The 25,553-nt window shown below is 61.5% G+C and overlaps 1 protein-coding gene across 2 annotated transcripts in view; it reads right to left on the minus strand.

Annotated features, from left to right (window-relative positions):
* The window catches only part of ZNF423 (zinc finger protein 423), a 247,992-nt gene that overhangs the window by 143,167 nt on the left and 79,272 nt on the right, over positions 1-25,553 (minus strand). The window contains exon 3 of one of the 2 annotated variants that reach the window (XM_028534786.2): positions 20,147-20,347. In XM_028534786.2, the coding sequence (XP_028390587.1) occupies positions 20,147-20,347 (201 nt within the window). The remainder of the gene's footprint in view (positions 1-20,146; positions 20,348-25,553) is intronic. The other variant, XM_036013513.1, reaches the window with a different exon arrangement.

The raw sequence follows: 25,553 nt of genomic DNA on the forward strand, positions 1-25,553 counted from the left end.
TCTAGAAAAGGGGGCTTTGCTACAAAGGAGCCCAGGCGGCCGCCAAAAATAGCCCTCTGGAAATAAATAAATAAGTGTGGCCAGAGCCCTATAGATCGAAAAAATAAAATAAATCACGGACGGAGCAGGCGTGCCGGCCGCCCCTCCCCGGACATCTGGGGCGCAAGGGCCCCGCCCCCGCCGCCCGTCCTCCGTGGAAACTCGCGGGTGTGAGTGGGGGGAGGGGGTCTGCCCTCCCTGCGGGGGTGTCGGGCGGGTTCTCTGAAAGAGCCCGAGTTTGCCACCCTCCCTTCCCAGAGGCAGTGTCTTCGCTGTTGGAGGTGCACGAGGAGGAAGCATTTCTATTGTTTGGGTTTGGGTTGTTTTCGTGTTATTGGTTTCTGACGCCTTCCCCCCGCCGCCCCACCCCCGACCCCGGGGTCGGCTCCTATCACGCCACTGGCGTTCAGAGACAGGTTTAGGGGTCCCTGCCGCGTGGCTCACAGCTCCCCCGGAGGACGTCTGTAGTCTTGAGGGGGGGGGTGAGTTTTCTTCCTCCACCGTGGTGCCCCCACAGCGGCGGCTGTCCACGCCGCGGTCAGGGGCTGTGGAAGCGCGCCCAGGCAGAGTTCACTGCCTGCCCCCCCCCCCTCCACCGAGAGAGGCCACCGTCCAAGCTGGAGGGAAGGCAGGAGCGTGGCGACTCCCACCCAGCAGCCCCTGGAACCTGGCCTCGGGCACCGCACGAGGCCCCCTTGGGAGTCTGCAGCCCCCCCGCCCTGAGACCCAGAGGCTGCTGGGAAAGGCAGGCCTCCTTGGTCAGGCGAGTGAGGTGACTTGGAGAAGGAGATGGCAAGAACGGGATTCCCGGGGTCAAGCTCCGTTTCAACACTTTGAAAGAAAACGGAAAATTAGGCCCAGGATTTAAGGGGGGGGGGGAGGAGAAGAAAGAAAAAGAAAAAAAAGCAGAAGGCACTCCAACCCAAATCTACTTGGAAAATTGGTCTGAACAAAGGTCTTCAGCTGAAAATGTCAACTCAGCGCCACAGGGCCCCTTGTCCGCTCTGTCCCTGAGCCCCTGCTGGCTGACACCCCCAGGGCCTGCCCAGGGCCGTAAGCCGGCAGCCCAAGCCCATCGGGACACCCCAGAAGCAGCCGGAGCTTCCAGCCGGGGCTAGGGGGACACGGCGGGCCCGGTGTTGACGCCGAGGAGGAAAACCCGGCTGGAAAAAGAGAAAGGAACCGGCAACCGACAGCCCAGGGGAGGGACGCGGAGCTGAGGAACGCGCCAGCCAGCGCCCTGGCACCGAATTGCAACCCTTGAATCAATGATGCAATCGCTTAATTAATCAGCTGCTCCGGGTGGGTGCAGGGGCTCTGTGTGTGAGCGTCTGACCCAACCAGCTCCTGGTGGGCAGACCCCCCTCCCCGGACCCCCTCCGCCGAGCCCACGGGACCACAGATGGTTGAGCACCGTCTGGGAGTCTCACTGAGGGGGGAAATGTGGAGTTCCCGAGTCCCCTGTGAGATCCAGTCACTCTGGCAGAAAGGAGGAGGGGGGAGAGGGGAGGAGGGAGGTGGGAGGGTCTTATCGGCGACTTAGGATTTCTTGGCCTTGGCGGATGCGAGTTAGCTTTCTCGATGTTATTTTCTCGTCCCAGTCAATGAGACTGTAACAGAAATAGCGAGGCCTCTTTCCAGCAAGCCGGTGAGTGCCGGAGGTAGAAGGGGGAGAAGCGGTTCAAATCAACCCTGAGGCTTCACGGGCCCAAGTCTTGCAACTTGTACAAAACCGATAATGAGGGTGAGGGCACGGACGGCAGGTCTGGAACGAGCCGCACATAGGAACTGGTGTTGCCTCTGTGTGTGTGCGTGTGCACACATGTGTGGTTTGCATGTGCATGCACACTTGTGTGTGCAAGTGTGCACGTGTGTGCACGTGTGCCTGTGGGCAGGGGGAGGGTACCCCTTCTGTCTCTCCGAGACTTCAGCAGCAAAACCCTTGCAGAAAAGTAGCCGGCAACCTCCACGTTCCCTATTCTGACACCCCAACTGGGAGGAAGGGTTTGCAGCCCGTGCGTGTGGGGGCTGGACCATCTCCAAGGCTGATTTTCTCATCTTTAAGGCACGGAGGGGAGGGCAGCGGAGGGAGGAGGAGGGCGCGCGGCCGCTATCTCAGACCGACCCCAAACGGTTAATGATAATGAGCCCGGAGCGCGCCACAGGAGCTTAACAGCTCTAAGGAGGAGGGGAGGCCCGGGGAGGGCCCGGCAGAGGTGTTTTCAATTACCAAAAAGAAAAATAATTTATTTTTAAACAATACCCCTCGACACTGGGTGTTTCAAGAGCAGAGACTCCGGCCCCTAAAATATCAAAGTGAGATTTTAAAATAGAAGAGTCACCCCCCCCTTGCCCGTCGCAGATTTTACTGTAGCGTTCTAGAAGGCAGATTAAATGAAGGAAGCTCAAACACACTCAATTTTGTCCTTTAGCAAATTCTTCTCTTTCAGTCTTGCATGAAGAAAAAAAATCTCCCCACAGAGTTTTTCTCTTCTTCCTGGTGTGGATCTGGGCCCCTGCAGTGCCCTGTGTAATTTCCAGTTCCTCAGAATTCAGGTATTAATAAAGGCCCCATGGGGACTTCCAACAATATAACCCTACATTTTGAGGCATTATGAAAGGAAACCCCCAGGGGTCTGTGGCTCAAATTTCTGAAATGTAGGCATTGTAAAAGGCACCCCAGGGGATGCCCGCAATAGAAATCTGCTGAATTCAAAGCATTTTGGAAGTCCTGGTGGGAGTCATTACTCCCACTGGAAGCTTTTTACAAAACATGTGTTGCTGACATGTTGACAGATTGCTCAGCGAAGTGTTTAGGTGCATGCACAAGGCGGGCCTTTGGAGACGCTCGGCGCTGCCAGCGAGTCTCCGAACACTGGAACCGGTACCATCCATATTTCATAGCGGGGGAGGCCGCGGCGGCCGGGGACGGGAGGCGTGTTCTCCCAGCCGCCAGCGAGCCTCGCACCCCTCCGCCGAGGAGCCACTTCGAGTGGGCCGGCCCAGTCCTCGCCTTTGGAAGCCGGTCTGCACGGCACAGCTGCGGCGGCCCTTGTATCCCTGCCAAGGGCTTTACTGAAGGAATCTGAGGCCACCTCGCCGATCGCTGCGAGGCGGCGGGCAGACCCAGCCGAGGAGGGGGCGGGCGGGGGGGCGGGGCCGGCGGACGGGGCCTCCATCCGCAGCCCTCCAGGAGAGGCGGCGTGGCGGGGAGGGGGTTTGAACTGGGGCGCGCTAGTCTTGACAGCGTTAAGCTCAGAAAGTGATCTGTGACTTTAATAAGGCAGAGGGGCTCAGAGGAATTAGCTGCCTAGGTGATGGGGCCGGAGATGGATGGAAATGTATTCATGGCCTGGTGGGCCAAGGGCCAGGCTGGGGCTCCGGGGAGGGCGACTCACCCACGGCCCCAGCGCTCCCCTCCGAGTTCCTCCGCCCCTGGAGGAAGCGCAGCCACGCAGGCCTGCCTCCGAGTGTGTGCGCACACACACACAGCCCCCCTCCCACCCCGCACCCCGTGGCAGGATAATGCGCCATATGCCCGTGTTCATAAAATTTTAAAGGTAAAAGCAGATGTAATTTGATAAATGTGTACATGTGTTGATAGGAACACACACGCCAACACGCGAGCAGGCACATTCCAGCGCCCAGCCCGCCCTGGCCTCCGGGACCTCCCCACGGCTGCCCCGGGGGGACAGAGGCGACCTGCCCCCCGGCCACGGCCACCGGCACGCACAAAGACATTTTGTCGTGTGTGTTCGTTTTTTAAAATTTATTCTCTCTGAACTGTACCATCTATTACACTGTCAGCTTGGGGTTTTCCCTTACTGAAATTCTTAAAAGCACGTTGAGAAACAAAAAATAATTTTTGCTTAATACACAGCACTCACGGGGGGTGGGGGGGCGGTGAGGGGGGCATGGGGACACAGGACGTCACCGCCCCACTGCAACCTGACTTTGGAGTTGGCTTGTAGGTGCCAGAGACACACGGTCACCCTGGTGGCCTTCCTACGTCTCTTCCTGCCTTTCAGAGGTCAACTGCATGTCCAAGGACACACGGCCTTCCCAAGAGAGGGTGCCTGATCTCTGCCACCCCGTGCCCCTCACAGACCCCTGGGGGCAAAGTCCCCAGAGAGGTGCTGGCTGCCCCGGGTGTCAGCCCTGCAGAAGGCCAACTGGGGCGCGTCGGGCTCTGCTGACTCCATCGGACCCTTCCCACCGGCAGGCCAGGCTGAGAAGTTCTGAGGCTCCGAGAGCTGGCTGGCCCCCACACGCTGGGGCTGGGCAGGCGGGGGGCCTGGGTCTGCCGGCGCCTCTGTGCCCGGCCCCGGGCGCCCTGGGCGGCAGGCACCTCACACACGCCCAGGTGACAGGTGGTCGGTGACCGCGTGCTGAGCGAAGGGGTGGATTAAGAAATAAAGGCACGGATTTGACTTTGGGCAGTGGGCGCACGAGGCATACAGACGGTGTACCCTAAAAGCGCACACGGGTGACCTACATAATCTCGCTAACCATCGTCACCCTGTTAACTTTAATTTTGTTAAAACAAAACGTCACCCTGTTAACTTTAATTTTGTTAAAACAAAACGGAGGAATGACGACCCCGGGCCAGGGAGGAGGTGCCAGAGTGAACCCTGCAGGTACACTCCGTCCAGCGTCAAGGAACAAGGGCCACGTGTCCCTTTCAAAGTAGATGTCGGGGACCCTCTTCCTCCAAGAGGAGACTTGGTCCTGGAGGCTGACCGAGGTGGCTGAGCCCAGGCCCCAAGGGGTCCACGGTCCAGAGAGCAGCCTCTGCCCCCGCACCTGGCCACGCTGTGCCCAGAGGGGGACCATCTGACGGCAGGGCTGAGGGAGGGCTGCAGAACTGAGTGAAAGGAAAGAATTTGGGGGGCCTCATCTCTTCCTGGATGTGACAGTGCCCCCCCAAAAACCTCCCACGCAGCGTGCTGGGCCTGTAAACTCATGACTGCTCTTGTGTCCCCCATTCTGATTCCCCCGGTCCTGCCCAGAGGATCCCGACCCCGGTCCCGGCATGGCGGGAATCCATATTTACGTTTAACAAGAGTGACCAGCTCGTCCCGGTTCGTCTGGGCCCTTCCCAGTTTCAGCTCCCAGCCCTGCATTACAGGAGGCCCCTCGGCCCCGGGCTGACCAGGACGCTCACTTGGTTGCCCTCTGGCCTCCGCCCAAACGGCCAGCTCCGTGGGGCAGGGACCGGCGCAGGCCCGATGCAGTGAGGACCGTGAGCCCGTGCCCGCATGAACGAGTGCAGACGTCTGTACCTGGGTCGCCGTGGGGCTGCGGCAGCATCACACAGAGCGAAGCTCCGCCCCAGGTGACGGCTCCTCAGAGCACACGCCCCACGCACCGGAGGCAGCAGCTCGCGTGGCCGCACAGGAGGCCTTCAAACGTGGATACCAGGGCAGGTGGCAGGCCCAAGACAGCCCTCTGGCAGGAACCCGAGTCCCTCCCCCTCACCACAGCCCCAGCCACCAACCAGCCAGAACCAACCACGCCCCCGCCGGCTCCCTCCGGGCCTGGTAGCCACACGCAGGAGCAGGCACCAACGCTAATGAGCTCTAGGTGGCCTCCCCACGCTCCCCTCACCCCCAAACCCCTCCAGCCTCTTCGCCGCCCGAGCCTGGGGGCCTGACTTGTGAAAGTCGGGCACCGGCAGACTGGGTGGCAGAGCCTCCACTCTGGAAGAAGACGGGAGGGACCTCAGGGTGGGCGGAGGAAAAAGAAAAGGCCTTAGGCACAAGCTCAGCTGCGACGAGGTCAGGAGACAGGTGAGAAGGCACGAGGACTCCTGCCACAAACACTTCCCATGAAGCTCCAGTCCGATGCCAGACCCTGGGGGGGGGCAAAGGTGAGAAGGCAAGGCCTTGGCCCCTCACAAGACCTGCGGGTGGGCCCAGTCCAGCTGCAGGGCGTCGCACCCGAGCACAGCGTCCCCTGGGATGCCGCAGAGCCCATGGGCGCAGGCTTACGGGCAGCGGTGAACGGCGGGGGTGAGCGGCGGATGATCAGCAGGTGGGTGGGGGGAAGGGCAGACGCAGGACGAGCGGGAGCGACGAACACCCAAAGGTCGCACTGCATCTCTGGATCACGGCTGGAGTTTATTTTCTCCTTTTGGCTAGCCTTTATTTAACGGATCTCCTACAACCAATTTGTCTAACAAGCATGAAACAAGAAAAATGTATTTGGGAAAACACGGGAGTGGGCCAAGTGCTCCTGGGAGCCCGGAGGCGGAGCCGGCCCGCTGCCCTCGGGGAGGGCGGGCAGGCTTCCGGGGAGTCAGGGAGAGGCCTGGCTTGGCCAGGGACGTGGACCGGTGGGTGGGTGGGCGGGTGGGGTGGGGGCCCCCGGCCGAGAGAAGGCATGGGCGTGAACACAGCAGACCCCCAGGGCAGGGCCATGCTGGGGGGGTGGGGGAGGAGCGGCGGACTGCAGAACAGGAGCGGGCCCACCCACAGGGGCCGCCTGAGGAAAGAGGCAGATTTTGGTGTCGGGGGCACCGGAGGCTGGTGACCCTCAGAGTCCTGACACACCCCCGCTCCCACCAAAGGCGAGGAGGCCGCAGCTGGCGGCAGGGCTGGCTGCCGACACACAACGAGTGACAGGGGCAGAGCTGTTGGCCCAAACTCGACGGAACCTTCGGGTCCTGACCTCCCGGCCAGCCCCCGTCTCGGGGTCTGGCCACACCAACGGCCACGCCGGAAAAACAGCCCCTGGAACGGGCACCGGGGCTCCAGCCCCAGCCCTGAAGGGGCTCTCTGTCTTAGGGGGGGACGTGCCCGCCGCCTCTGCCGCCCCCCGTCCTGCCAGAGCCGGGCGTGGCAGGGCCCCGGGCCCACCGCCTGCCGAGGGGCTTCCGGCCGCTGGAGGGGCAGCCGCCACCGGACACAGCCCGGGCGTCAAAAAGAAATTAAAACGCAGGCCCCTGGCACACTTCGTATCACCCATTCATAAAAAGTACAGGAGCGAGAGAGAAGAAAAATAGGTCACTTCGGTGGAATTCGCAGGGACGTAGGAATCTAAACCTGGCCGGAAGGTCTTCAGGCTCCGTCTGGCTTCCGAAGGCCAGGTGTGCCTGACCCAGAAAGGGTGGGGGGAGGGGGGGCACAGGGCAGAAACGCAGAGCAGGGTGGGGCGGAGGCCTGGAGCCAGCGAGGCGGTGGTCCCTCAGTGTCACAGCACAGGTGGCCCCAGCACACTCGACCACAGAAAAACCCATCCGCAAACCCCAGAGTGAATGACTCACAGAGGAGCCGGCTGTCTGCACGGCAGCCATAGTGGTCCTTTAAAAACGTACGTCCTATCATGTCTCCCCACTGGTCACAGGACAAAACCCCCTCTCCTTCCCCGGCCTCCCAGGCCCTGAATGATCCGGCCCCCAGAGAACTGATCCCACACCCTCAGCTCCCTGCTCGCTGGGCACCGACCACCCTGGCCTTCTTGCCGGCCTTCCGGCAGGCCCTACCACCTCTGCTTCCCCAGGGCCTTTGCATATGCTCGTCTCACTAGCCTTCTCCACGGCCTCCACCAGGTTCTCTCTTATTCACCCTCGATCCAGGGCCGGGACTCATCAAGGGCCTACGTACAGAAGAGAGTGCACACCACATTCATAAAATTCAAAACAGAAGAAAGCACTAAACTTTAAAATAAGTGTAAAGAAGTCTTGGCATTTTTATTGATATATTTATTTGTGCTATATACTTTTTAATATATTTTTTAAGATTTTATTTATTTATTTTTAGAGAGGGAAGGGAGGGAGGGAGGGAGAGGGAGAGAGAGAGAGAAATATCAATGTGCGGTTGCTGGGGGTTATGGCCTGCAACCCAGGAATGTACCCTGGCTGGGAATCGAACCTGGGACACTTTGGTTCCCAGCCCGCACTCAATCCACTGAGCTATGCCAGCCAGGGCTACTTTTTAATATTTTAAAAATGCATTATATCCTTGCAAAAGAACTTCTTTCTCATGTAGGAGTGGCCCTGCCTTACTGGTATCCTAAGCACTTAGTTGAATGCACCTGGTTTATATCTCAATCCCAACCTCACCACCTCCAGGAAGCCCTCCCAGATATCTCACTGCCACTCCACCACCTCAAAGACCAGATGCAGAGGCTCCTCTCAGCGCTTTCACAGCACCATGGACTTTCCCCTAGAAGCACCTATCCCAGCCGCAGTTTTCCCACTGTTTGTACAGTTTTTGAATTAGTGATACTCCCCAGCACACTCAGCTCCATGCAGGAGCAATGCCCACCTTGCCCACCAGTGTGCCCCTGCCTTCGCACAGTGCCCAGAGCAGGGCAGGGGCTCCAGAAGTAGTTGTTGGGTGAACGTACAGACGAGCGACTGCAGGAACTCATCGGGGTGACAGCTGACATCACAAACGCGATCGGCAATAAACCCAAAGGAGCCGTCACCGAGCTCCTGGAATAGGCGGATCCCCCCAGTGAACTGCAGTCGTTCTTCCAGCGACTATGTACAAGATGCCTACTATGTGCCAGGCCCGAGGGCACTGGGGTGAACAAGAAAAGCCCTACCCTGCAGAAAAGGCACATGGAAAACTCAAAGAGGAAGCAGAGCCCGGGAGCGCTGGGAGAAGCGAGGAAACGGGTGGACCTCAGAAAACTCCGTCACCTCAGTGTCCTCTCTCCTGTGACCTCCCTCAAGGCCAGGCCAGTGCCACCCTGCTGGGAGCAGGGAGGGACACGCCTCGGCTTTGCCCTGCAGCAGGCCGGGGTTGCTAGTACCTGCGTCCCTCAGAGCCACCTCCTGCCACACGACACACAGTGATCAGCTCCTGCCCCCGGCCGGGCATGGTGCCAGCCACGGGGACGGGACGTGACGGCTGGGCCGTGCCCCGTTCCACGGCTCTCACCCCGGCCAGCCCGGCCTGCCCTTCAGGGGCATTTTCTCAAGCACCACACCAGTCAGAGAGGCTGCTACTGGCATCTAGTGGGCAAGGCCAGGGCTGCTGGATGACCTGCGAAGCAAGGGACAGCCCCTCCTCCGAAGGGAGAACCACCCACCGACTCTGAGTGGCACTAGCGCCTGGAGATCCCGGCACAACTCCACCCGCCGCCAGCGAGCCACACCCCTGCCTCGACCTGTCCACACATGCCGGAGAGCAGGGCCCCCGAAGCAAAGTCAAACTGTCGACTGTCCCAAAAAGTGACGTTTGCCCAACGTGTCCAGCTCTGGCACCTCGCAAATTCCTGCTCCCATCGAAACTCTGCTTGCCACGACCCAGGCCCTCCCCTCCAGAGTGTGCTCAGCAGCCCCGCAGTCCGGGCTGCTCAGAGTGCGGTCCATCCTGGGAGCAAAAGCAGAATCCCGGCCCCTCCCCCTGCTGACCTGCTACAGTATAATCTGCAGTTCACGAGGTCCCACGGGATCTATATACACTTTAAGGTGTGAGAAGCACGCCTGAGGCCACTCTAGGACAGCCTTCAGGGGCACCTTCCGTTCAAAATTCCGTCCCTGAGGCCAAGTTGGCAGGGAGGCAGCCGCCGCGGGCTTTGCCTCCATCCCCTGGCCCCGCCTCCTCCCCTGGCCCCGCCCCATACCCTGGCCCCACCCCCGAGTGTCCTGCAGTCCTGGTGAGAGCACCTTCCTTCCTGGAGAGCAAACCACGCGCCACAGGACAGGTGGGTGGCTTTCTCTCCCTGCTCAGCTCAAAGGCAGGAAAACGGGAGCGGACCAAACCAGAACAACCCGAGCACGTGTCAGCCTTAAGGAACCCACTTGGGGAAGATTCCGCTTATGCCCCAGGTCGGTCAAGGGGGGACACCCGTCGGTCAGAAGGCATTCTCTTTCATTCCTGAGGGGACCCGCTGGAATGCCGCGGGGACCGAGGGCGCTGACGCCTGTACCCACGACCCCCGGCCTGGTGAGGGTCGCTCCGGAGCCTTGATCCACGTCTCACCTCCCGCTTTCTCTTCCACGAGCTCCCAGGGCGACAAGCCAAGGCCCTTTCGTGGAGGCCTCGGGTCCCAAAACCGACCTCGGCACAGCACCTGATACTGAGCAAGTCCTGGGGTGACAGCTGCAGGAGGGGGCGGGCGGGGTGGGTGGGGTGAGATGAGATAAGACGGGACTGGAGAGAAGGGAAGGGAAGGCGGGACAGGCGGGGCCCAGCCACGCCCCTTCGCCTCCAACACGGCCACGCCCCTTCGCCTCCATCGCAGCCACGCCCCTTCGCCTCCTTCGCCCACGGTAAAAGTGCTCCCGTAGGGGCACAGGTAGAAGGATATTTGCTGCAGCGAGCGATCGGCAACCACCTAAACGCCCCTGGCCAGCAGGCCGGCTGCAGAGGCCGTGGGCACCCCGGCTACGCGGGGCCCGGCGGCGGCGGCGGCGGCGGCTCATAAACAAGGAGGACGATCCATGCGCCAGCTCTCCGAGGCACAGCGCTGCGCGGAAGAAAAAGGGGGCGCGCTGCAGAACCGTAGATCCAAGATGGTGTCATTTATTTTTTTAATCAAAAATCAATATGGCATTGTTTCTATGGATACCCTTACACCATATTTCATCAAATCTCAGATACCATCGATTGTAAAATACACTGTTACATACCACTAAAAAAAAAAAACCTGTCAACTAAACCATGACACGCCACTAATTCTTAAGATTCATCTCGATTGCAGGGACGCGCGCCGCTGTGCCGCAGCACCTAGGAAACGTGACATTATGTAAATCTGCACTGGAAGATCTCGAAGGTGCGAGCCACAGCGGTGACCGCAATTAACCTGTGGGAGGGGGCGGGACCAAGGAGATGAGAGCCTTCTCTGTCCTCTTTGAAACCGTTACAAACAGAACGGATTGATGTGTTAAGTGCTATTTCATACACGTAACTTTTTTCAAACAAAGAATGACTGAAAGCCCATCCGCCGCCTCCCCCCCAATAAAGGTGAAGCAGTGGTGATAATGCCGGACCGATGCGTGAGCTCCGTGGGCTTTCCACGGGGATGAGTCACGGCGGAGCCACCAAGCTTTGTGCAGGGGAGAGGGGTTCGCTCGGGACCTGCAGAGGGGGACACGTGATGGAAAAAAAGAGACCGCAGGAAGAGAGGCTGAGCTGGGGAAAGGATTCGCCAGCTACTCACAGGCAGACAGCAGGGCTGCGTGGGGGCCTGGGGTTACCCCCCAAAACGGCACCTTCATCCGCCCTCCCCCGTCTGCAACGCTGTTTGGAGAGTCACGATGTCGTCCTCACTGCATCACTCATGAGGGACCCGCTTGGACCCAAGCTTCTAATTCCAATATTCCTTTATATCCAATCCCCCGTGCCGGGCAGGGGGGGACCTGCCGCGGCCACGTCCCCTTGCCCTGCGCGCAAATAGAAACAGCTCCGCTGCTCAGGGCCCGGGTCTCCCTGCGCTGTCCTCAGGGGGGGGGGGTCCCACGCGGCAACGCCAGCAAACGGAAAGCACTTGAGATAGAAACACAGCAAACAAAGAGGCTCCTCCAAAGCATCCTTGACCTTCCGGCTCTCCTCGACTCCTCCCCTGCCTTTGTCCCCAGTGAGGCTGCAAATGGAATGACACGGGGGGGGGGGGGGGAACACAGCCACACAGTGTGCCCTCCATGCCACTTTCTCCAGCAGTGACGCAGTGAATGGCGTTAACCAAACGCTACCCGAAGCAGTCCCCCACTCAGGCAAAGGACAAAGTTTCAGCAGCTCGGGCCGGGAGTTGAACCGCTGCACCTGCCAGGCCCCGGCCTTGGGGTCTGACACCCCCGCTCCTCTGCTGTCCTGCTCCGTGGTCTTACGGTGCAAAACCAAAGTGCTGACCAGGACCACGTCCCAGGGCCAAAACCTGCACAGCAACCCAACCAAGCCCCAAGCTCCGTGACAAACGGTGCGGCTCCCCCTCCCCAAACACGGCCGGGCAGGACACGTCCCCTTCGGTACGTCGGGCATCACATCCAAACTGGGCCTTCTCGGCGGCCATTGAGAGTGACACAAAGGGCGTGTGCCATTGGTCCCCTCGGATCGCCCTCTCCCCTCCCCCCCTACTCTGCGCCCAGGAGGCTGCCCCACAGGCCCTCTGCTGTGGGCATCCTGCGGGGCTCAGCCAGCGGTCCCGGCAGAGACTGGGGGACAGCAGGAGACAGGGCAGGGGGTCTGCCCTCGAGCACGCTCCCCGGGGGCGGGGGGGTCACAGGTTTCCGTAGCCTCTCCTAAGGGCAGCCTGCATGGCCAGTGCCGGGACGTCCCCAAGGCGCTCCCCACCCGGGTGGCTTCCCCTCGCCTGCCCACCTCCGTCGGGGGCCTCTGATTACATGCTCCTCCGTGGCTGCGTTGGAACGAGTTGCCTATCTTCTGTCAGGCCCGACGAAGGCAGCCGCCTTTAAACAACGTTTAAGTAAATACATCGAAATATCTGTTAAGCATGCGATGAAGAGGCATTAGAGGAAGAAGTGACGAGACGGGGCCCACAGTGACAGCCACGTCTCACCGACTCGCTCCCAAGGCCCCGTCCTGCGACCTGGCCGTGGGGCTCTCGATGCCCCCTGCCTGCAACCCTGCCTCTCCATCCCCGCGAGACGGTCACTCCCAAAGCCCGACTCTCATCTCTCCCAAAGCCCCCCAATGCGTCGGCACCCCTCAAATCCCTCCCGGGACCATAGGGTCTCCCCACGCTCTGCAGAGCCTCTCTTTCCGCGGGACACAGTGGCTGGGGGGGGGGGGGCAGGAACCCCGCTGCAGTGATGCCCACTCATGAGCATCCCAGCCGGCCAGCCGTGCATGCCACGCTCAGCACTTTATTGTCCATATATCTCTGTATATATGTATAGAAGGAATCCATCATATCCCTGGCCCTGAGCCAGGGCCTGGCACACAGTAGGGACTTAATAAAAACTGAAGGTCTCACGGGGGGAGGGTCCCTATCCACAGGAGGAGCGGAACGCCCCCTCCGGTCTGCTGTGTGGCCCCTGCCCTCCCACCCAGGAAACAGGGGGCAGGGAGGCGGAGGTCCCGGGCAGGACTCGTGGGGTTTGGTGGCACCTGCCAGGGGGAGTCTCCAGACCAGACTGCCCACAAGAATTCCTGGGCCTCAGCCACCCAAGGGAGGGACCCACAGAAGACCCTGGCCCCTCCCAACAAATCATCCAATGACTATTTCCTGAGCACCTACTATGTGCAGGCGTGAGAAGGCCAGAGCAGCACACGGCTCTGCAGAGGGCCTCCTTGTAGTAGCAAAGACAACAATGCAAAAGGAAACCTGGAGAGAATCAGATGGGGGGCCTTGCTGGAGAGCGAAGGAGAGCTTCTTTAGCTGGCGAGAGGGGGTGTCGAGAGGGCCACACTCGGCGGGCGACACTGGAGCCGGGCCCCAGAGGAGGCGAAGGAGCTCTCCAGGTGCAACCTGCAGGAGCAGCCAGGGGGTGGGGGCACCGTGCAAAGGCCCCGTGGTGCAGGCGAGCACAGCCGGTCCAGTGCTCGGGAGGAGAGCCAGGGAAGCGGGGGGTGGGGCAAGGTCACTGGGACGGACTCGTTCTAAGGGCAGGGGGAGGGGGCCCCAGGCAGGTAGAAGCTGCCCTGGGAACAGATGCTGGGAAGGGGCTGGGAGGCCACAGACAGATGCCCACCATCTGTCCTCACCAGACCCCTAGTGCCCACCCCTCAGCCCCCTTCCTCCCCGCCCCCACCCCTCTGCCCCTTCCGGCCCTCAGAGGGGATCAGACCGGCTCCCACAGATCTGACCCCGTCACCCGTCACTGGGCGGCACTGACACAGCCCACCCCAGGCGAGGCACAGACTTCCGGCACCCAGGAAGGCAGGGGGAGGGAGAGGGCAGGGAGAGGGGGTGCCCCCACCTGGCCAGCCGCCAGGCGCCCACCTGCACAGCGGCCTCACAGCCCCCTCTTCCCTGATGCCCAGATCCGACGCAACAATGTCATTTCCAAAGGCAGCCAAACCCCAGCCAGTCAGCCCTACCGAAACGAAACCGTCTAACCCGAAACGAAGCATTTATCATGCCCTGTGCATGTTTTCCCTGCGCCGGTCCACGCGGTGTTTATAAACACTGCCAAAACCCTCCACCAAGGTTCAGCTTCATCTCAGACCAGGGCCTGAGCGACGTTTCAGATTCCCTTGCTCTCTTCCCGCCCCGCACGGCGGGCAGCCCCCCTCCTGGCCCCTGCCTCGCCCCTGCTCCAAGGCTGGCCAGGTCTGCGTGAGGAGCCAGAGGTAAGGAATAAATAAACAAATAAACAAAGGCCAGCCCCCCGCTGGCTGCATTCCCCGAAGCAGGCATCCCAGCCGGCGGGAGATAAATTTGGTCCGTTTCTGTCGGAGGATGGTCTTTCTTTTTCTGTGTGCAGGTGTCACCTCGGGGACGCCAGACAGGATCTCAGGGTCCAGAGGAACCGGAAACATTGACCCGTCTGCCCCTCGACCCTCACCTCCGCGCCCCACTCCCCTGTGTCTGTGGTCATCTGACAGCCCACCCCCAGGTTTTGAAAGAAGGTCCTGGCCACCAGGAAGCTGATCCTTCCATGCGGGGTCCCTGTGGCTTCCAGAAACGGTCCCGGTTCTGCCCCTGGGAGAACCAAGATGAACGGAGAGAGCGGGGGTCAGGGCATTCCCCTCTACCTGCCCCCCACAACTGGGGCCAGAGCTTCCCCTGGGCAGCCCCTCCATTCATGCCTCACCCAGAAGGGACAGTGAAAATGCCAACCACCGGGTCACCATGACAGGGGCAGGCACGGCCGATCTGGTGGGTCTGGCCAGGCCCCGACCTGTCCCTGAGGTCAGCGCGCCTGTCCAGGAACCTTGACTGCTGGAGGTGAAGCCCCTCCCCTCTCTGGGACGCTTCCGTGGAAGGGCACGCACGCCCCCATCTTTGGCCGGCAGCACCCCAGTTCCCTCTGGGACACCTCTGGGTCTGACGCTCGGAGCCCGTGACCTGGCCTGAGCCAGCGTCCGTGTCCTAGCCCTGGGACTTCTGTCTCCACGGAACCCCCCAACTCGGTGTGAGTGCGTTAGGGGCTAGTTTTCTGGCACGGACCACGAAGATGCACCTTCCCAACGTGCATGCGTGGCTCGGAGGCCCCCTCCCTGTCTCCCCCGACCGCTCTCCAGCCGCGGTCTCCCCAGCAACACGTGCGGCAGAGCGGTCTCCGCCTCCGTCCTGCCTACGACACCGCCTCGCGCCCTCGGTGTGCCCTGACTCGGCCTCCGAGTTCACTGATCGCCGTGGCCTCGGAGCGTGCTAACCGTGTCGGCAGTGACCTGCCTGGCTGCCCCTGCGAACGTCCCTCCCGCACTGTTCACGGGGCCTTGGCCCGCACCCAGCCACGCCCTGGAGGGAACCCACGCACTACTGCTGGTCAGTCTCAGGCGGTCCTGGCCAAGGTCGGGGAGGGGCCGTGTGCTCTGCGCCGGGCGGTTCCGTCCCCCAGTCCGTCCCGGTCTGGAGCACTTCCGGGCTCACAGTGGGTGTCAGGAGGGTGCTGGGAGTGGATGGACACGCGCCGGGCGGCGCTCTGGTTCCGAGCAACACCGTTTCCCCGGCCGGCAGTCCGCTCGGGTCCTTGGGGACCGGGCGCGGTGAACTAGGCGGCGTGGGAGGAGGTCGTCCGTGGTTTCCAGCGACGATGACGAGGCAGCCTTCTCCGTCTCAGAGCAGCCTTCCCCTTGCGTCTGTGACCCCCGAGTCAGGCAGGATGAGGGGGCGGGCTCTCCCCGTCTTCCCCTACAGGCCTACTTCTCAGAGCTTTCTCAAGCCTCACAGTGGAGCTCCCCGAGACAGAGACCGGTTTCCCGGGGAGCACAGTGGTCAGCTCTCCATGCCCAACAGGACCTGAACCGCACCAGCCCCTCCGGGAGACAGCGAGGAGTCGGGAGGTGACATCGGAACGCACTGAGACGCCTTCAAGGGCGCGGGGGACGGCGGCTACCGGGAGGCCCCCCACGGCCCTTCCTCTCACCAAGGAACCTTTCCGTGTGGCGATTACCTCCTCCGCCGATCACCTTTCCTGTCAACACCCCGTCCCGCACCCCGAGCACCCAGGGGGCCCCGTGCCTGCCTAGTGCACGCTCAGCAAACATCTGCTGAGCGAATAAACCACCTCGTCCTGCCCTCGACTGCCCCTTCCGAGTCCACGCTGGCTGAAGGCCTGCGGTGCCCCGGCCAGCGCAGGGGCCGCCCGCCTCGAGTTCTGGCACCTCAGGGCCCTCTGTCCGCCGCCACCCTCCCGCCCGCCCACCCGTGGGCACGGCTGTCTTCTCGTAGGCTGCGCCTCCTTGGGGACGAGAGCAACCAGATGTTTACTGAGCACCTACTGTGTGTTCCAGCCACAGGCCAAGGCTGCCCTGGGGACGGAGAGGAGAGGAGGACCCCGATCCTTGGCACCGCAATGTTTGATTGTTGCCAATATGGCTAGTGAAGAAAAAAAAAAAGGTATCTTCCCAGGGTTTAAAGGTTGACAGTTCTCTCACATAAAGGAGATTCTGACTCCTTCCAAGGGTTTAAGGTCAGCGGCATTTCCTTTTCGGGTCCCGTCCCTGCCCCTTGCACACGGGAGAGACTCGGGACACCTGGACACCAGTGCGGTGCCACCGGTCTGCGCGGGCACCGGCCTTGGCCCGTTCCCTCGTGATCTATTCGCTGTTTTCTCAGTGCGGGTGGGAGCGCCTTCCACGTTGAGAAAAATGTCTCTTGCCTGTGATATTAATTTATTGTGGTTTTGGCAATGCAGAAGTGTTTTATTTTTATCATGTTGCCTTTGTTTTACGGCTTTGGGGCTTAGGGCTATATTTAGAAAAGGTCTTCTCCCCCCTCGCTCCCCCCCCGATACTTTATTTTTTTAACCCACTTGTTTTCTTTTATTATTTTTAAGTTTTCCTTCTATGTTTGGATTTCTGATCCATCTGGGATTTGCTTGGTGTTAGGAGGAGGAAGGGATCCCATTTCTTTTGGGGGGGGGGATGGCGACCCTATTCACCCCGCTCCCCACTACTGGGTGACCCGTCCGTCCCCACCGATGTGCAGCCACACCTTCACCGTTCTCACACCCTCAGTCCGCTCGGGTCCGAGTCTGGTCCCTTTTCTGTTCCCGAGGTCCGTCCCCCCCCCCCCCCCCAGTGACCCGCCCCGCCCCGCACTCCTCTGTTCCGGAATGTCCCCCTGTCCGTGCACGCCTGTTTGTCCTGAGACGCGTCCGAATCAGCCTGTCCTTTCTTGGTCAATCTTATCGTCCCTTCCGTGGGCTCAGGTTAAGGGAGTGGTTCATTCCGGGCACATCCACACCGTTACGATATTGGGGTCTTCCCTCCCCCACCCAGGGGTGAGAGCTGCTTTTCCGGTTATCCACGTCCCCTCTGAGGTGTCCGCCGGGGTGGGTTCTATTTGTGGGTCCCGTCCAAACACTGGGGCGTCACTTCCTGGATGGGTTCCCTGGCTCGGACCCACCTGTGGCCACGGGAAGCGAGACCCTTCCCGGCCCCTGATTTCCGACCGGACGCCGTCTGCGTGCAGGAAGGCTCCTCACGTGCGGGCGTGTGCTGGGCTCGAACCCCAGGCCTCTTATACTGCCAGACACGCAGGTGCCGCACACGCTCCCCGGGGGCAGAAGGCGCCACCGGCAGCCTGCACCTGTGCCCTTGGAATGACGTCACCCGTCGGCCGGCCCGCACCCACTCCGTTTTGCCCGGAGGGAACCAGCACTGGGGGCACCCTGAGTAGTGAGGCGGGGAGATCCCCACCCACGCCACCGGCACACAAAGGCGGGCCCGGGCCGGCCGGCGGGCAGGAGCGAGCCGGGCCCTGTAATTACGGCCCATAGGTCACTCTGGCCGCAGCCGAGTGAACCAGGGGTGATTAACTCTCCGCCCGGCGCTCCGCACAGCAGCTCCTCACCTTCGCCAGGAAGGGAGGGTCTGCCCTTCCAAGGGGGCTGGCGCCACGCTCCTCGGCCCCATCCTTGGGAAGGGGGCGCGGCTGAGGGGGGAGCAGCGGAATGAAGCCACGGGGAGTGTTTTTTTTGGGGGGGCTGTCGCTATTTGAACAACTTCCCCTTCTCTTATTTTCTTTTATTAACTTGAGCATTGAAAAAAGCTGTGTCTATCTGGAATTCGGTTTTCAATCGCCCCCCATCCCTAAATCTTGTGGCACAGGCAGTGGCCCCCACCCCCACCCTACTACCCCGTGAAGGACCCGGAGGTCCCTGTGCTAGAGCAGGTTGAAAGAACCAAGATTGCCCCCCCCAGACAGCCCCCCTCCACCAGTCCCGGCCTCTTCCCGACAGGCCCTGCCTGCCTGGAAGGGGCGACCCTCCCCACACACCTGCCTGGACAGCCCTCGGCAGGAGACAAGGAGCAGAGAGCGACTGGAGAGGCGGACAGGTGTGGGTGCCCTCGGGCCCCAAGTTCTCGGCAGCAGAGAGGGCCCCTCCTCCTCCCACACAAGGCTCCCTTGCTCCCTCAGGAATGTCCGCAGGGGACCCGGAGCCCCCACCTCAGCAGACCGAGGTCCTGTCTGAAGTGGCCTTGGCCAGGCCTCCAAGTGTCCCTGTGCTCCGTGAGGACAGCGACGCCCACCTGCAGCGTCCCCAGCCCCGCGCCGGGCCGGGCCGGGCCTGCTGTTGCCTTCCGTGCCCAGGGCCGGACTTCTAAAGCAGAGGGCAGTGTCCACACAGCATCTAAAACAGGTTTTTACGGAGCCGGTGCCAGAGCCCCCTCGGCCAGACGGGCCCCAGCACCCACCCGACATGCCCAGAGACACCTCTGGGACAGCGTTGGAAATCGGCGGCACGAGAGGCGGGTGTGGCGGTGTCCCGGGTGGGGACCCGTCTGGGGTGAGACGCCTTCGATTCCCAGCGGCCGCCGGTCCTTGGGGAACCCACGACCTGGGGGGAAGCAACCCCTCCGCTACGTCTCCTGTGTCAGGGACACTCTCCCAGACCGGCCGCATCTCGGCCGGGTGGCCAGAAATCCCTCAGGGACACTACCAGGTGAGGTCGCTTCCCGGGCTCTGTCCAGGGATTTCGGACTCCCAGTGCCCCGGGGGCTGGGGGAGGTTCCTGGCTCCCGCCCCCCACAGAGGTCGTCAGCCGGGTCCCGTCAGGCAGCAGGCAGGGGTGTCGGCGGCCGCGGACAGCCCCAGCCCCCGAGGCAGCTGCCACGACTTCAGCCAAAGTCTACAGCGGCGTAGAGAGGAGAGGCAGCCCCGGGAAGAGACCCCGCCCAGGACCGACGCACACGTGTTTCCGGCACAGACCCCCACAGCGAGCCCCCAAGGGTCACCACCTGTCCCCTTCTCCGCCTAGAGAGGCCACCCATCCCAGAAGTGTGGCGGGAGACAGAAAGTCTCCCTGGCTCTGGGAACCGGGGGAAGCGGCACGGAGCAGGGCTGCGTGCTGCTCAGCGAGGCTCCGAGGGGCACCCGCCCCCGCAACCGCGAGTCTGGGGAAACGCACAGAGTGGCTTTCCACCAGCAGACCGGCCCACCGCGGGCTGTTGTAAACGTGAGTGACAGTATTTCGCTCTCCCACGGGCCAGACTCGTGAGGTCGTGAATCGCTCCTGTAAAACCCTGGTCTGGCCCACCCTCTCGGAGGCTCCAAGGGGAGCGCGAACGGGACTGCGGTCCCGTGTGGCCGCAGCCGCTGGCCACGCAGAGAAGCGGGAGGCCGAGCTCGGAGGCGAACCAGGTCCCTTCCGGCTCGGGCGCTCTTCTTGGCCTGCGAAACTGTCCCCGTCCACCGCCCGCCCCGGCCTCGGAGCTCACCTTCACCCAGCTCTCCACGCTTAAGCTGCTTCACTGTGCACCAACCACAGCTCTCCGTCGCCGGGTTTCCAAGGGCCTCCCAGAAATCTGGGGGGCAGGCCCACAGCCTATGGAGCACCGGCTTGGGGGGAGCAGGGACCGGGGAACCTCCCCCTCGTTCCCGCTGGCTGGAACGCCGTTGCTTTTATTTTTAATTTCATTGAAAAGGCGGATACAAGGGTACCCAAGACACCACAATAAAATGACATTCCCTGCAAAATCACATTATTAATTCTTTAATCTCACCCGAGGCGTCAAGCTGTTGCTTTGTCCAATTACCCGCGCAACCACCTGTCCGCGCCCGGCGCCGAGCAGCGTACCTCCAGGACAGCGGTGGGCCCGGTGGTCCGTCAGCTCCGCCAGCGACTCGAAGTCCTGCTGACACTGGTCGCAGGTGTAAATTGACTCATCCTCCATGTCTTCATCGTCCTCATTTCTCTCCTCTTGACTCGTCACGCTGTGCCTGTCCTCCAGCGCCCGGCTGGCTTTCTGGTCACACTCCGGCTCCCCTTCCAGGCCTCCTGCCAACGGGAAGAACACAGTCCACGTGGGCGGACGCGGTCTCGGGAAAGGGTTTGAGGGGACCTGCCCGGCGTTTATTAAGATACATTTAATTAGTCCGCCTCCCAGGGCCCGTCATTCTGGACGCCTCTCGGCGTGTTCACGTATGGGGTTTCTCTGGGCGCCTGCGGTGCCGTCATTCTCGACTAGGTCCTCTAATTCCTGGTGCAAATCTTCCACGGGGGTTTCCTGTCACCCGCCTCCGGGCAGGGATGCTGGGGGTCGTGACCCGTCGGGGAGGCGAAAATGCCTTCGCATCTGTCTCCCGAAAACTGTCCTTGCGCACACCTTTCTCCAGAGCCACGTCGGCGGTTCCCAACGCCCCTGAACGTGTCCCCCAACCCCGCCCCAGAGCCTGGAGAGTCAGAGCAGGGAGATCTTGGAGCCAAGTTCACCCTCCACACCACGAGGCTCCGGACGGGCCGATGCTGGCCCGACCCTTTGCCTGGATGTCCTGACCCTGGAGTCCAGGAAGCGCGAGTGTTCGCGGGGCCACAGAGAGTCAGGCCGCACCTGCGCCTTCGCTGGTGCCCCGGTTTCAGCCTCGACAGGGAGAACGAGGCTTCGAACCCTCCCACCAGTTTCTTTCACACGAGATGCCTCCTGCCCATTGGGCACACTTACAGGTCACGACAATGATGTGTTAGGTTTGTGTCGTGTCCTGCACTTTTTATTTTTCAGAAAAGATTTTATTTATTTGTTTTTAGAGAGGGGGGAGGGAGAAAGAGAAAGAGAGAAACTTCAATGTGTGGTTGCCTCTCAGGCGCCCCCTACTGGGGACCTGGCCTGCAACCCAAGCACGTGCTGTGACTGGGAATCGAACTCGTGACCCTTTGGCTCGCTGGCTGGCATTCAGTCCGCTGAGCCACACCAGCCAGGGGTACGTCCTGTACTTTTTCAAAGCCAGTTACAAACTTGTAGACCCATGTCTCGGTCTCACATACCCTACAGCTAAAAGCCATCCTGAAGTCCTGCCCCACTGCCCGCAGAGGGGCAGCTTCGCTCCTCCTGATGTAAAGGGGAGACCCCTGGCACACAGCCAGGAGGAGGCGACACCCCCAGCACCCTACAGACCTTTACTCCAACAGCCTGCCTCCTGCACAGCTTGGGGAATGGCACACAGCTCCCACTGAGAGATTCCCAGGGCACACGGAGAACTTGTAAATCAAAGTGCAAAATGAACAGGGTGCGCGGAACCCACGGAACAGATCAGTCACCCCAGGAAGAGTCCGTGGGTAGAAGGTCCCCGGTGCAACGCAGAGACTCACGCTACAAAATCAGAGCGTGCGCCGTCGCTTCCCGCCCCTCCAGACAGCAGCGCCGATGGGAACTCCAGCGAGAAACCACTCTCGTGTGGAAGGACACCGACGCAAACATCTCTGCACGTGTGAAGGCGTGTGCGTGCCCGCGTGTGCCACACGTGACCCCGCGGTTACAGAGAAAGGCCTGGGCACACCGCCTGTCCGCCCCCGAGGGCTGGTCACCACAGCGAGAGAGGCGCACGCAGGCAGAGAACAAACGAGGTCGGTCCGAGACGAAGCCCCAGCCCCATAAATATTCCAATTTAGAAACAGAGAGCGGGGTAAGGGCTGCGCTGCGCCCGTCGGCACAGCACTCGCGCTCGCAAGCGCCCGACACCAAGGCCCCGCCAAGACCCATCAGCGCGTCGCAGAGCCAGCTGCCGCCTGCCGAGGCGGGGAGCGCGGCCCCGCACGCCGCTCGGAGCGGCGCGGAGGCCGTAAAAATCAATGTTTCCATTGGTGGCCCATCAAAACATCTCTCTTCTTACCAATTAGGGGATGTACGATTCTTAGGTTCTTTCTTTCTTTCTTTTTTTTTTTTTTTTTTAGCAGAACGCGCCAACTCCCGGCAACGCAGAAATCCCATTAAAAGCCAGGCAGCAGATTTATCTCAGGAAATCGGATCGGCGGCTCGGGCAACGGCGAGAAAGAGAAAGCAGAGCAACGAGAAATATCATCGGGAGCCGGCAACACGGTAAGTCATCACGCAGCCGCGGCGGCACGTCAGGCCCCCGGCTCTGAGATGCCTGGCTTCCCGTCTCTTCCCTTAATAAAAAAATGTTCTGACGGGGAAAGAAAGAAAGAAAGAAAGAAAAAAAAAGCCGTAAATCCGGCTTTGTATTTCCTTCGCTGACTGTTCAGACTATGTACACCAGGTCCAGCACCACACTGGAGCGACTTCTCTCAACACTCAATTTAGTAGACATATGTAAATCATCCTCTGCTTTGTTTTGCCTTTTGTTGTTGTTGTTGTTGTTGTTGCCGTGTTTCCTGGGCAGCACGGTGCACACGAGCCCCTCCCACCCACAATTGGAACCACCCACACGACGCTGCCTCTGGTCCCTTTAAATCTGCGACATCCTGTTGACTCAGGAGGAGATACATCAGCACGTCCAGTCTTGGGGTTTTGTAAGTCAGACACCTATAAAGTCACCTGAGAGTATAAATCTGTGTTAAGGAAGTGTCACCTCCCCTGCCGCTGTCCACTAAGGGGAAGGCGAGGTGGCTTCGCAGACGGGGGCGAGAGAGGGGGGTGGGCAAAGGAGGGGACCTCACCGTCTGTGGTCCCATGGGGTCCCTTGGTTGGCTGGCCTGACCCTCAGAAAGCCAGAAAGGGGAGACTCAGTGGCCCCAAGAGGCTTTGGGGAGCAGGATGTCCCTGAAGATGTGGTCCCCAAGGGCCCTGGGCTTCGCCAGCGCCGTCGGGGCTCCGAGCTGCGAGGCCTCCACTCGGGCCGCACCATCTCTGAGCCTCACGTTAGGGGAAGGGTAAATGGGTCTATTTTTCCATTCACAGATGGGAACACGGAGGTTCCCGTCGAGGGGTCGCCCAAAGGCAAGGTCGGAACGGAACCTACCAGCCTGACGGTGAGCAGCATGCCCTCCCGCAGACCTGCGGCCTGCAGGGGCCCCAGCCCTGGGGCTCGGGGGCGAGCAGCTAGCTGCCCAGGGCAGGCGCGAGGCCAGGAACGCCCCCGACGCCCGGGACGGAGGGAACGAGGAGAGAGGGGAAGAGTCGTGCGATGCCCCGGTGCCAACAGTCACACAGACGCGCCCGTTCTTTCCCTCCCCCACCCACAAATACTCACCGAGGTCCCGCCGGGTGCCAGACACACCGCACGCACATTCCCCGCCACTCCCGGGGCCCGCCCTCTCATTCATCCCGGCAGCCTCAGAGCCCACACGGGGCCCGGCTCGGGGAAGACGCTAACACACACGGGGCACGTGAGCGAGCGAGGGCACGAACGGCTGGACGCCAGTGGGGAGGTGAGGCCGCAAGGCCTCGGTCTCAGCTCTGGGACACCTGCCCCCCTCTCTGCCGGCCCCAGGCGTGACCCTTCACCTCTGCCTGAGTCAGATGATTCGTAGGACCACAAGGACACTGACGTGACAGACTCCGCGTGCTCCCCTGCCACCCAGGTGGAGGGAGGGCGGGGGTGCGAGAAGGACCGTGCTCACGGCCAGGCACCAGACACGTGTTGGTCGGGGAGCCCTGTGGGGGGGGTTCGAGGAGCCTGGAGGAGGCGGGCGCAGGGGCAGGCGGGAAGAGGAGGGTGTGGGCAGAGGTGAGACGAGGGTGCGGGGCAGGGGTCACTGGTGGAACAGAGCGAGGACTGAGTTCCAAGGACGCTGCCCGTCGAGAGCGGAGGGGCAGGAGAGGCAGCCTCCCCGAGTCTCACCGCTGCTCCTAGTCACACCTGGACGGGGACGGGGAAGGCCCACCAGACCACGTCCAGGGCTTGATCCGGGGACCCCACCTTACAGGGAGCACCAGGGGGCCAGAGGGCTAAGGGAACCTCGCAGTCACAATACAGACGGTTACTGGGCACAACAGCCATCGAGGCAGACAGCGGGGGTCTCGTTCCAGGGACTGTCCAGATGACAGAGAGAAAGAAAAAAAAAATCACAGACTTTGGAGCCAGACTGTCTGGGTTCGAATCCACATGCTACCTACCGCTTAACCGCTGGGGGACCCAGGCGGTGCCACGTGCCCTCTCTGAGAAAACTGTAGTGACGTTAGATTACTTTAATGAGGTCCCACAGACGTGGCCTGGTGCCTGGCTGCGATGAACTTGAGGGAGCAGCAGCCACGATGGCTGCCCGAATGCTGCTGCACCGTCCGAGCAGCGTGTGCGGCTCCGCGCTGCAGGCGAGAGCTGCAGACCTCGCACCCCACCGTGCCCCGAGGGACGTCCTGCCGGCAGCCCTCACGGGCCCGGGGACAGGGACCGTCTGGGCACGTGCTCCCTTCCAAGGCACACAAATGTCCACACAGACCAAAAAATAATAATAATAAATCCTACTGGAGCAGGAAAGCAAAGTCCTGAGTTCAAGTCCAAGGTCGCCCCACCTTCCACACTGGGCGACCTTGACTAAGTTGCAAGCCCGCCTGCTGGAGGACAGACCTTGACCTCTGCCAGGATGCGCCCCGGCCAGCCGGCAGGGAGACAACGCAGACATGTTTGCTTTCCAATTCACAGGCCGCTCTTCCCTCGCCGTCCCCCGTGCGGAGCTGAGACACCTCCCGACAGAACACACGCCCAGGGAGGCGTCCACCATTCCCCACGTGTTTGCCCTGGGGCAACACGGTTTCCACCCGGAAACGCGGACCCCAGCCAAAGAGGGACAGGTTTCCGGCAAACCCTTCCCCTAGCGGCTGGTTCAGGTCCTGGGGACGGGGCAAGGCGGGAGGGAGCACGCTTTGGCAACCTGGGCGCTAGGTCGAACCCCCGGCCCCGCTGGGAGAGGGCACGTCCCCCATGAACACTTCTCACGCACGCCCAGGCTGGCGGGGCGGAGGGCAGGAGCGGGGGCCGGGCTGCCCGCCGACCCCGGTGAGCCGCTCCCCTCCGCCCGTGCCTCCGTGGCCTGCCCCCGCTCCGGGAAGCAGCCGCGATTCATCTTCAGGTTGAAGGTACTGGCAGCACAGGCAGTGGGGGAACATTTCACACTCAGACTCAAGGGTCCCCTTGGCGGCAGCGCTGTGTGGGCAAACACTTTAGCACCTAATTTGCTGTCCGGCCGGGTTCCGCCTCTTCGATGAGGAAGCTGCCTGGGGGTGACGCCGCTGCCCGGTCAGCGCTGCTGGCCCTGCGGGCGGCACTGCACACTGAACGGGGCTGAACGTGACCTGTGACTCCACAGA

The sequence above is a fragment of the Phyllostomus discolor genome, chromosome 12, assembly GCF_004126475.2.
Source record: "Phyllostomus discolor isolate MPI-MPIP mPhyDis1 chromosome 12, mPhyDis1.pri.v3, whole genome shotgun sequence".
NCBI lineage: Eukaryota > Metazoa > Chordata > Mammalia > Chiroptera > Phyllostomidae > Phyllostomus > Phyllostomus discolor.